Consider the following 11,907-nt stretch of genomic DNA (forward strand, 5'->3'; position numbering starts at 1 on the left):
CGTGGAAGACGAAGAGAAGAAAAGGTGGCGAATTTACCAAACGAAAATGCTCCTTGGTTGGATAATATAGTTGATATCTACAATTTTAATTCATGAAATAAATTATCTCTAATAGTTATTAGATAACTGATTGATTTAAAATTTTAAACTTCAGGGAGGATATTTTCAATCGCATTCATGATTCAGCTCCATTTTCTCTTCCAGATAATTCCTACAATCGGAGATGCAGAGGATCAAGTCCCTATATCGTCATAGATAAATAACCGGGTTTCATCCCCTGGCCCCACTTCCGACCCCACCAAATCCCCCTGCACGACTCCTCACAATTCTCCCCCCGTCCACCCTTCATTCTAATAGACGAGCCAATCCTGTCCGTCCGTTCCACGTATGGGAGCGTGAAAGTTAAAATGGCGGCACCCGGCGGGATACCAAGTTCCAGGTCCAAGTCCAACGACTGCCTCTTCCCTCTCTATCTATCTCTCCAGAGAAGGAGAAAGAAGAAAGGAAGATGGGAGCAAGCTACGACGATCTCGATCTATCCCCTTCTCTTCTTTCCAATTCCTTGTTTTGTTCAGCTCCAAAACGCTAGAAGCCTCTTCGCTCTCGGGTATTGGTTTTCCGAGTTGGATTGCACCGGGAGATGTCGATCTTGAGAAGGTTCTTCTCTCGGAAGCCGTCGGACGAGCTGGTGGAGATCTCCGAGCGGGTTTACGGTAAATTTGCTGCGTTCCCTGTTCTTGTTGTGGTCTTCGGTTCCTTGGTTGCGAGGGTTGGGAATCGGAAGGTTCCTTTATTCCTGAAGAGTTATAGGTTCTTATTTCTACTTTTCCTCGCTGTTGTGGCGTTTCTTGCTTGTGGGTTTATGAATTTGGTATCAATCTGGTGTTAGGTGTCTGGTTTCGAAGACTTCCTTCTGGAAGTCCATGGTTTCGATCGTGCCCGGAGTGATGTTTCTTTCAGGCAGCTTTAGGATTTAATTCGTGTTATAATGTTCGAGAGTCAACGAATGAGGATTACTCGAGTTGAATTAATCGAAATAGATTTTTATTCTTGTTTGTGTGGTTAAGACAGCAAATTAGTTTCCTTGATGCATGTTATTTTCTTATGACATTGATACAATTGAGAAAGAACTAAGCTAGGATTGAGCACAAGTTAGAAGTATGTAGATAATGATGATTTCACAATAAGTATATCTAAAATTGAGTTTATAAAATTTAATCTTGGTAAATTTAGGCATCACGATAACAAGATTATCCTTGATAGACAAGAAAGACCGAAAGAGAATAAGTTAGTACCACGGGATCTATATTTCAACAAGAAGGGTAAACTAATGAGGATATTTATGCATAAAAAAGGATAAGAATAAGATGGTTAAGTAACACAGCGCTTGTAGTGTTTTTAAGTGATGATCATGTAATCCTATCAAAGAGAACTTCTATAGGATGATTTAAAGGCCAATCATGGTTTGTATAACTAGCAGCAAAAAGAATTGATTGTTCTCAAGAAGATATGGTAGATTTTCATTGGAGAACATGAGCTAAAGCAGGACGATGGGAGGAAAATGTTTCAAATGGCTACTTAAAGGCTTCGTTTTTATTGTGACCACATGAATTTTGCAAGTTTGCGTTCTCTTTGATGCACCCTGTTAAGCGGTTAAAGAGTCATTTTGTAGTCATTCGTTTATCAAAGGGTTCAGATGTTAATTGTACTGCTATGTCACACTCTGATGGCTTCTGTTGGATTTGACTTGCAGTTTTTGACTCTTGTCTCTCGACTGAAAGTTTGGGAGAAGATTATGACAGGGATTACTATGGTGGCATTGTTGAGAAACTACAGGGCCACTTCCCTTCTGGTTCAATCAAGGTAGTCAATTTTAGAGAGGGGAATAAGAAGAGCAAGATTTCTGATATCTTATCAGAATATGATCTAACTGTCAAGGATTACCCATATCAATATGGAGGATGTCCTCTACTTCCTTTGGCGACGATCCACCATTTCTTGGTATCAAGTGAGAGCTGGCTATCATCTGAAGGGCAACACAACGTACTGCTAATGCACTTTGAGAGAGGGGGTTGGCCTGTTCTTGCATTTGTCTTGGCAGGTCTGCTTCTTTTCCGAAAACAGTTCATTGGGGAGCAGAGGACTCTAGAAATGGTGTATAGGCAAGCATCAACTGAGCTTCTTCAACTATCATGTCCTTTAAATCCTAAACCTTCTCATGTAAGATACCTACACTACATATCGCAACGAGGCAATGGTTCAGAATGGCCTACTCAGGATACACCTTTCACCTTGGAATGTCTGACTCTTGGTTCTCTTCCAAATTTTGATGGTGAAGGTGGTTGTTCCCCGTTGGTTCGTATATATGGTCAAGATCCCTTAATACCAGCTGATAGAGGCCCAAAGCTTCTTTTTGAGACACCAAGTTCCAAGAAGCACCTTCGTCGCTATAGGAAGGTAATCTTCATCTCCATGGAGTGATAAAAGTTAGTTACCTGATAGATTGCATCTCATTGTGGGCTTTTAATGCAGACAGAAAGCACATCATTGAAATTAAGCACCTGCTGTCGTGTTCAAGGGGATGTGGTCGTTGAGTGCATCCACGTGGACGAGGATCTCAAAAGCAAGGAAATAATGTTCAGGGTCATGTTCAATACTGCATTCATTCGATCTAATGTTTTTCTGCTAAATCGTGATGAAATTGATGTAGCGTGGAATGCAAAGCACAAGTTTCCAATGGAATTCAGAGCTGAGGTAAGTAGTTGCTTCCCTTGCTTTTTAGTTCTGTTACTTTGTATGATGGAAGTTGAAAGAAGTTTCATTCCTTAACCAGGTACAATTTTCAAACCTCAGTGCTTTTGAAACCGATGCCACCACTAAAGAAATAGCTGATGATAGGGATGATATAGAGGACGCTTCCACAGATGAAGCAGATGAATTCTACGAGGCAGAAGAGGTTTTTATCAATGTGGACCCGCAGGATGGTAAAAAAGATTCAGATGATGTATTTCGAGTCAAAACTTTGAGAGGAGATGCTAATCCTGGATCAGATAGTAGCATGGCTGGCAAACAAAGGAGCAGCTTAGAGACCAGCAATGCTGAAGAGCATTTGAAGATTGTTGCTACCAAAAACTTAAGTTCTAAATGTGACGCAATACCCAAATCGTTTTCTCCAAATATTGCACATCAATCTGAGAGTAGATCAGACGCGGGATATGCGAGAATTACTGGAAAGTCAATTAAAGTTGACGAGACGAGTTCTATGTTTCAAAGAAGTTCCAGGGAAATAGATATGACTGGTAAGGCAAACACTATTGCAGGTACAAGAGTAATTACTACTTCAGGAGCTGAAGAGGAAAGTACATCAGAACGCCATAGTCATGAGGATGCCATCAAAGGCATCACAAGAAAAGCACCCAATGCAGTAGCTGAGCTAGTTCACAAGCTGGAAGTTCCAAACCAGGCAGGTGAGTTGAGCAGCAGACCAGAATATAATGATTCTGAATACGACAGGTTGAAGAACATTCCTGTAAACAGGAACAAGGGTCCCAACTTAATGACCATGTCAGATGAATCACAAGGGAAATCTGAGTATAAAGTGGAACCCTCTCTTCAGGGTAAAATTGGTATGTCAGGTGTTATAGATCAAATGAAGATTAGCAAATTGCATTCCGGAGATATGAATACTAATGACTCAATGAAGAAGGCATTAAAAGTCACCTACTTTAGTACGGCACTAAACAGTAACATCGATGAAGATAAGAGTACAGCTGAAATCCGCAATTCAAAGAACAGTCTCCAATCGGAGGACAAGTTAGAATCAGAAGGAGGTGACTCGAAAGTCCTCTCCCGGTCCCAGAAGAAGGATTCCAGTTCAGGCGTTACTGACGTACAGACTGTAGTGAAATTTAAGCAAGAAGCAAATGACAGCAAACGGGACGCTGAGATAGGAAAAGATGCACGGAGACAGACTCCTGAAGAATCTGCGCCACCCATTGCTCAATCTGATCAAACCATATCGAGGGAAAAGATAGGACAGCAGGAGAAGACGAAACTGGCGACAAAACCAAAGCCGACAACGAGGTGGATGTCACCAAACAAAGGCACCGGTGCAACTTCTTCTGTGCATGGGTCATCACAGCTGCCAACCAGGCACGTCAGTAGCCCTCAAGAAGGTGCCGTCAGTTCCTTGCCAGCTGCAGCATCAGCTACTTCGGCAGGGCCACGTGGCCGCGGGCCCCCGCCGCCGCCGCCTCCGGGAGCAAGCCGACCTGGTCCACCACCCCCACCACCAAGGGCACCAGGTGCTCCTCCGCCGCCTCCGGGAGGTCCTCTCGATTCTCGGAGCAACTCCAGAGGACGTGGATCCAGAAGTCCCCTACGACCAGGTTCGATAGCTCTAGCACCTCGCAAAGTGAAGCTGAAGTCACTACATTGGGTGAAGATAGCACGAGCCGTACAAGGGACCTTGTGGGCAGAACTGCAAAAATCCGATGATGCGGAAAGGTACCCTTGTTCTTGTTAATGCTGCTTTCTTTCTTGTGCTCCGCGCATTAATACTGTCTCAAATCTTTTGCCGCAGTCCTTCGGAGTTTGATGTGTCAGAACTTGAGAAATTTTTCTCAGCCGTTGTTTCTGATGGTAGCTCTAAATCTGAGAGGCGTCAAAAATCTCTTGGATCCAATCAAGAAGTTCACCTGGTAAATGGCAAGAATGGGGAGTTAACACCTTTTCAGCTCACAATCTTGCTTTTGATTCTTTATTAGTTCCTAGCAGTTGTTCGGTGCTATTTTTGTCCTTTTTGTGCCTATTTTTTCAGTTCTCACCTATGAATTCTGACAATGTTTTTATTTTGAACTGTTGATAGATTGATTTAAAGCGGGCTAATAACACACAAATCATGCTCAACAAAGTGAAGATGCCCACATCAGATTTGATGGTAAAATAACTTCTTATTATTTTATTCTTAGTAGAAGTTTTTTATTTTATATCACTATCTTGAAGCTGCTCCAAATGCTGTATATGATATTCTGCGTCACAGTAAACATGTGCAAGATCTAAGCATTTGTTTACTAGGGAAGAAAAAGGAAAACATGTGCTGAAGTTCTATAAAGTCTCTTCTGTTGCACCCTCCAAGCAGAGTAACGAGTCCTTAGATCTGTATCTCTTCTGTTCAATGCAAAGTAGCACACAAATATGAACATTTGTTCATTAGATCTCTGCACTGGTCTCAAGAATTTCAACTAGTATTTGTAAACTTAAAGTAGAACTTACAAAGAAGCTGTGAATTTAATGTTTACGTGATTGAGAATAAAGAATTGCGAATAGATGGCACTACAGATGTTAAAGTAAAGACAGTGTGAAAAAATTCGAGTTGAATCCACTATCTTCCAAGGGGGTTGTGAAATGCTAATCCCCAATATGGACAAAAGTGGTGTCACTTTCTTTCACCTTCGATTAGCTTTTGCTAATCTAGAGGTGCATTCAATAGTAAAAAAAGTGTTAAAACATTTTGTCAATTTTAGTACAAAGGTTGTGATATAAATTATATATTTATGTACATGCATTTAAATATAAAGTATAAATAATATCTAATTTAAATGTAAAATAAAAACGATATATATTCTAAAGTTAGAAATGATCCGAATAATCTGATTTTTCTCAGAGTGCTATTCTTGCCTTGGATGATTCTATCTTGGATATTGATCAAGTGGAAAACCTTATAAAGTTCTGTCCAACAAAAGAAGAAATGGAGCTTCTCAAGGTGCATATAATTAAATAAATCACTTTCTCCTATTTTTTATTGTGCATAATTGTCAGATACAGCTATGACATTTCTTATTCTTTGCTTATTTTCTCTTGTTAGCGTTACACCGGCGAGGTGGCAAAACTAGGGAAGTGTGAGAAGGTAAACATGGGAGAATTATAGTAATGCTACTGAGCATCTTCTTAAGCATTGAATATATGTCCAATCACGTGTCGGTTCGGAGTAACTAATATACGTAACCTTACATAAGTAGGTAGCTCTTCAATTTCTTAAGAAGTATTAAATCAGATTTTGGCTGTTTTATTGTGCAGTTCTTCTTAGAGTTGATGAAAGTTCCACGGGTTGAATCTAAGTTGAGAGCATTCTCTTTCAAGATTCAATTTGCGTCACAGGTGGTTATGTGTCTTCTTTTCACCTTATAGAATTATAAGCAACGTGAGATTTATGACGATTCCTCCCATTTGCAGGTTGCAGATCTTAGAGGGAATTTGAACAGTGTAGACTCTGCATGTGAACAGGTACACAAGTGTAGTCACGTTTGCAGACGGTGCATTTAACCCGTTTTCTTGGTCACTCATGTTATATATGACTTACCAGATCCGCAATTCTGTCAAACTGAAGGAATTGATGAAGAAGGTTTTGCATCTTGGAAATACGTTAAACCAAGGGACTGCAAAAGGTAATTAATGTCTTCACTTCTCCTTGCATGATTTCATCATGCCTGACCATTGTCCAAGGACTGTTGTCATGTTGTGCTATTGGAATAGGTGATTTGAGCCATTGGCTGGCATGGCACGTATCCCATGCTGATTTTTATTCCTCTTTCTTTTGTTTCACAAAATGTGTGGCACTCCTCGTGCCACATGCCGGTATGCCGCTAGCTATTATTGATCTATAGTTGGTAGCTTTCTGTCTGATGAATGTATTCATCATTCTCTTAGTGCATTATTTCTTGCAATGTATGTTTGGCTATGTGGTTAGATGTCCTGTGATTCTTCTGTTTAGTTGTGTTCTTGTCAGAGTTAATATTTTAGCTCAACTTTTAGTTGTGTTCTTGTCAGAGTTAATCTTTTAACTCAACTTCCAGGGTCGGCCATTGGTTTCCGCTTGGACAGCCTACTAAAACTTACAGATACTCGTGCTACTGATAATAAGATGACACTAATGCACTATCTATGCAAGGTATGGTACAGCTGTCCTCTGATTTGTTTACAAATATATACCTTTGTCTGTATCTTTGCATTTGTGTATGTCTGTATGGTTCTAGCCTTCTAGGCTTGGCATTGTTCAAGAAGTTATAGATACTATTTCGGCTGATTGAAGATGATGCATCAAATACATTGCACTTCTGTGTAAGGAAAATCTTCTAGAACGTTATGTTTGTGCGTTTGATATTATCAAGCAATTTTTTCTTCAGTAATTTTCTTTCTTATTCATATGTTGAGGTATATCTACATGTAGATAAGTCCTCACCACTATAGTCATCGAAGCCTATTCATTAAAAAAGTGTTTGTTAATAGAGAATCAATGAATAACACTTTACATAGAGAAGGCTCGATTTCACTGCCCATCTCTTACAAGACAAATATGTGTAACTTGATGAACAGTACTTCATCAAGTTCATTACATTCAGCATATCCACCCCCTGCATATTTCGGGTGCTTGAAGACCAATGCTGACCAGAAGTGATTTAGAAAAATTCCCCATTCAAGAGCGGGGCCTGGCTTTGGGCAAGTCTGCTGCATCTTCTTAGGAAATAGGAAACCACTACTTCATAGATCTCTTTCTGAAGCTTATTGATGCATTTCTAGCAGTCATTAGTCATTCTTTATTTCAGTTAATTAGTTTCCAGATAAATTGGATGTTATTTTAATTTTCTGTCATATGATCCTATTAAAGGTTAGTTTCTTAAAATCAGGTTGTCGCTTCAAAGTCACCACTTCTTCTGGACTTTCATGAGGATCTTATTAGCTTGGAAGCTGCATCAAAGGTTTGGACACTTTGTAGATATAATAGTCATTCAATTTGCATGTAAATGTTTTTTTTTTGTTGCCTGAGAACTTCTTTTCGATTGCAATACAGATACAGCTGAAGTCATTGGCAGAAGAAATGCAAGCTATTGGCAAAGGACTAAAGACAGTCGTTCTGGAACTGAATGCTTCAGAGAATGATGGTCCTGTGTCAAAAGTTTTCTGCAAAGTAACCACTACCTCTGTAGTCCTGTTACCTGTCAATGTTTTTTCATTATTAGTTTAGATAATTTTCTTTGTATCTCATATAAGCATTATATGACTTTTTTCCTATTCAATCCAATACATGATCATGTTCAGAAGGGGAAAAGGAAATCTTGTGTAGCAAATTTCTGGTAGAAGATTGAATAATTCATATATCTACAGAAGATCTTTTAGAATGGTTCCTCAAGCCCAAAAAGAGTGAGAGATGATATAGATGAAAAAATTTTGACTGGTGTTCTCAAAAAAGATATATGGTATCAGGGGATTCCTATTTTCTAATGTACATAGACCACAACATAGAAGATTCTTTATAGATTAGCTGATTATTGGTATAACTTGCCTTGTCCTGCTCCTTCAAATTATGTTCTAACTAAAGTAGTGAAAAAGTTAACGCTTCCTTTTTTGGCCATTTTAGTCACCATGTTATAATAACATTATAGAACCTTGTTTGATTTTTCTAGTCATACAGAGGAAAACCTATCTCTATCTTAAACTTGGATCATATATAATATCAGTTCAAACAGAGCTCCAAGTCTAGACATATGGACATTGAAGTTGTAGGTTTAGCATATGTTATCAAACAGAGTTGTAAGTATCAAGGTATGGACACTGACATTGTAGTTTTGGCTTAAGTTATCAAACATAAATTAACTTAACCTGATATATGTTGAATGGTTTCTCATAAAATTAACTGTCAATGTGGTGGTTGTTTTTGACTTGATATTGTACTACGGTTACCAAGTTTTGGTATGTGAATCCATCTTATATGCACTTATGTTCAATATGACCAATTGAACATCATGGAGTTCAACATATCCCTTATATCGTCACTGAGTCAAATTAGCAAATTAGCATTTGATTGAATTTATATAGTATTGACACTGATGCTATACTAAGATGAAAGACAATTAAACAATGATTTGATTCTCTCTATTGAATATTAACTCATTATGTGCTTTTCCTCAGAAAAGGAGAGGAAAATTTCCAAAACATGTTAGCTATGATTCTCATGGTTACAAACTTATATTAATGTCAATCAATGCGTCTATAATGATATACTGATAATGGTAACATATGTGCTCATAAATGCATTATTTCCTAAATGTTCCCTGATCTCTGCTCTGTAATTAAGTTTAACAATATACATTATATACACTTTTGCTTTTCATGACATTTATCCCTTCTCCATTGTTGGATGATCTTTTCACATTCAGAAGCTGAATGAGTTTATTGCTGTCGCTGAAGATGAAGTGCAGTTGTTATCATCACTTTACTCTGCAGTGGTATGCCACCGGTTCTCTTCACCTCTGCAGAACTACAGATTAAATCAGCCCTGCAAATTGTCTCCCTGTTGCTTTGCTCTCAAAGACTAACTCATTCAGTTTTAACAGGGTAGACATGCAGATGCACTTGTTCTATATTTTGGTGAAGATCCTGCACGATGTCCTTTTGAACAAGGTAAGTTCGAGAATTTGATTATCTTGTTTGTCAAACTTCAGAAATTGCAGATATTTAAAATCTTTGCTTCTGTTTCATCTTTTTACAATTAGAACTTCTCAACTTCAAGAATTAGAGTCATCTGTAAGATTCCTTAGTAATTCTTTATCTTTCAAAGGGATAAAAACACAAAATCAAGACAATCAATAGATTTTGGTTCACTGGTTTAGGTTTTAGGGTAAAAAATTATTGGTTGTTTTCTTGTAAAGTTTTTAGGTAATGAAATCCTCTGCAAGAGTTCTCATCCTTGAGTTCTCCTTTTAAAGCTAGTGTCACACAGCTGTATCTACTCACTTTATAGATGCCCTCTGATCTCTTCTTTTCCTGTCAAAATTTGCAGTTATTTCTACTCTTCAGGATTTTGTTTTAATGTTTAGGCGGGCACACAAGGAAAACTGCAAACAAGCTGAGCTTGAGAAAAGAAGATCCCAAAAGGAGGCTGAAAGAGCAATGTTAAATGTTTCAAGCCCCACGAGCAAATACGTTAGATCAGCTTATCATATGTTTATGACTTCTTACTCACCTTGTTAATTCATGGGGTCCTTACTCTTGATTCAACTCTTTGATAGGACCAGAGCCCAGCAAATTTGAGCCAACAGTTGCAGCAAGCACTAGAGAGGACCAGTTCTACAACTGGGAGAGAAAAAACGAATACTCTATGACCTCTGACTTACCAAATTTTGCGTATTTAAATATCTGCCTGGCTAGGGAAACAGTGGCCCTGTTAATTTCTACGAACTCAGGATTTCATGCATGGGTTAAGGATGACAGGAGTGAAGCCAACTGCTGCTACAATCAATGGCATCCCAGATCATCATACAGGAAAAGTTTATGATGTTTTGCTACGCTGGTAATTATCCACCACTTCAATAACAGCAATATGTGTTCCAGTTCTACTGTTGATTTCCTTTCTATTATTTATCACAGGTATCATATTCATGGGGATCAAAATCCAAGGCCTGGATCAATGGTTTTTTCTTTCTTTGACAAATCTAACAACCTAGTGGTCTGTTTGATTCTTTTGTAAAGATGTGTGATTATGTCAACTTCTTATTTGTATTCAATTTTTTTGTTACCCACATACAGAAAAGTACATATAGGTCAATAGGCGTGAAAGAAATGTAAATTATCTGTATCCAGACAAACGAGCAGTCTAAGAAAATTGTTTCGAGTTCTGTCAGGATCTACCATTGCTTCAATTGCAGAATACCAACTACAAGGGCAAAATTCGTCGGACTTTGACGAATAGACTGTTCAGGATCCACCGTTGGTCGATACGCTTCAATCCTCAGTGTTCTTCGCGTCGCGGCTGCCCACCAATCAAGAGTTGACATTTTATTTTATTTTTTTCCTTTTTATTTTGACTCTGATACGGCGTGAGAGCTACACACCTGATCTTGATCTCCTCCGGATTGCAGTACACCTTTGCCCAGCATACCGCAGCACATTATGTTTTAAATGATAATCATCTGGGATACCGAGATGCATCTCAACTGCAGGCATACGAACAAATAGATTGGGTTCTCAATCCCTGACTAATTCCAATACTTAAATGTCTTGCTTAATGGGAATCATATGGCGACGAATCTTTACAATAAGCTCTTGTGACTTGTGAGTGGATGAATTGAGGTCACATGCCCCAAGGTTTGACACAGATACAAAAGATTCTAGGGCAAATATCTATCAATTTCCACAATCACAGGCTGTCATGATTCTTTCTTTCCTTCTTTTTAATGAGGAAGTTGGGGGAAGAAGACTGTAGTAGCACTTCCAAGTCTCCGATCACGAACTAATTAAACCAGGGATGGGTTTATCTTTATCGTTACTTAGTTAGCTGGTTCAATAGGGTTATAGGGGTATCTAGCATTCCATTATCGGTCAAAAAAGTTTCATAGCAGGTGGAGGACAAAATCATTACAGCAATCAGTACAGCAAGAGTAAGTGAGGAAGCCCAAAGGTGGTAACGATATTGGATAGAGAGAGCGAAAGAGGAAACAAAAAGAGAACTGTTGACTAAAACCAAGATTGGCCAAATCTCACTTTCATGTGATATTTTCTCTATAAAAAAAAGCTTTCATGCAATGCAATGGGATACCTGACAGACAGTACGTGATCTTCTTAACTGAATTTTTTATTTAAAAAAATAATAATTTAATTTTACTTCTATTATTTGGCAATTGGCAGCCATGATAGAGCAGCAGAGTAATATGACTGCACTAAATTCCTATAGAAGGTAATAATATATCTAATCTTTGAGCTCTTAAATAATTAAAATATAATAATTTTATATAATTATTTGGTTGTTGGTGGGTTAGAGCAGCTTTGCGGCAATTAGTGTTACCAAGATCGTAATTACTGATGATAAAAATGTGATCGTAATTAATTACTACGGACAAGAGAAACCCAACA

At 38.4% G+C, this 11,907-nt stretch overlaps 1 protein-coding gene across 3 annotated transcripts; it reads left to right on the forward strand.

Moving 5' to 3' along the window:
- Positions 1-416: 416 nt before the first annotated feature.
- On the forward strand, positions 417-10,673 carry LOC140774947 (formin-like protein 5). 3 transcript variants are annotated; one of them, XM_073118141.1, is made up of 19 exons: positions 417-713; positions 1,754-2,457; positions 2,533-2,754; positions 2,834-4,506; positions 4,583-4,700; positions 4,868-4,939; positions 5,666-5,764; positions 5,867-5,908; positions 6,079-6,159; positions 6,235-6,285; positions 6,365-6,446; positions 6,855-6,949; positions 7,686-7,757; positions 7,850-7,966; positions 9,216-9,284; positions 9,393-9,459; positions 9,839-9,981; positions 10,068-10,348; positions 10,426-10,673. In XM_073118141.1, exons 1-18 carry the CDS (start codon positions 641-643, stop codon positions 10,158-10,160), a joined length of 3,873 nt encoding a protein of 1,290 aa, XP_072974242.1. In that variant the 5' UTR covers positions 417-640; the 3' UTR covers positions 10,161-10,348; positions 10,426-10,673. The 3 variants fall into 3 exon arrangements, with proteins under 3 accessions (XP_072974242.1, XP_072974244.1, XP_072974243.1); XM_073118143.1 differs by having other exon boundaries at positions 9,876-9,981; XM_073118142.1 differs by having other exon boundaries at positions 6,389-6,446.
- The last annotated feature ends 1,234 nt before the right edge of the window (positions 10,674-11,907 follow it).

Source organism: Typha angustifolia, chromosome 13, assembly GCF_048772165.1.
Source record: "Typha angustifolia cultivar Huaian chromosome 13, ASM4877216v1, whole genome shotgun sequence".
Classification (NCBI taxonomy): domain Eukaryota; kingdom Viridiplantae; phylum Streptophyta; class Magnoliopsida; order Poales; family Typhaceae; genus Typha; species Typha angustifolia.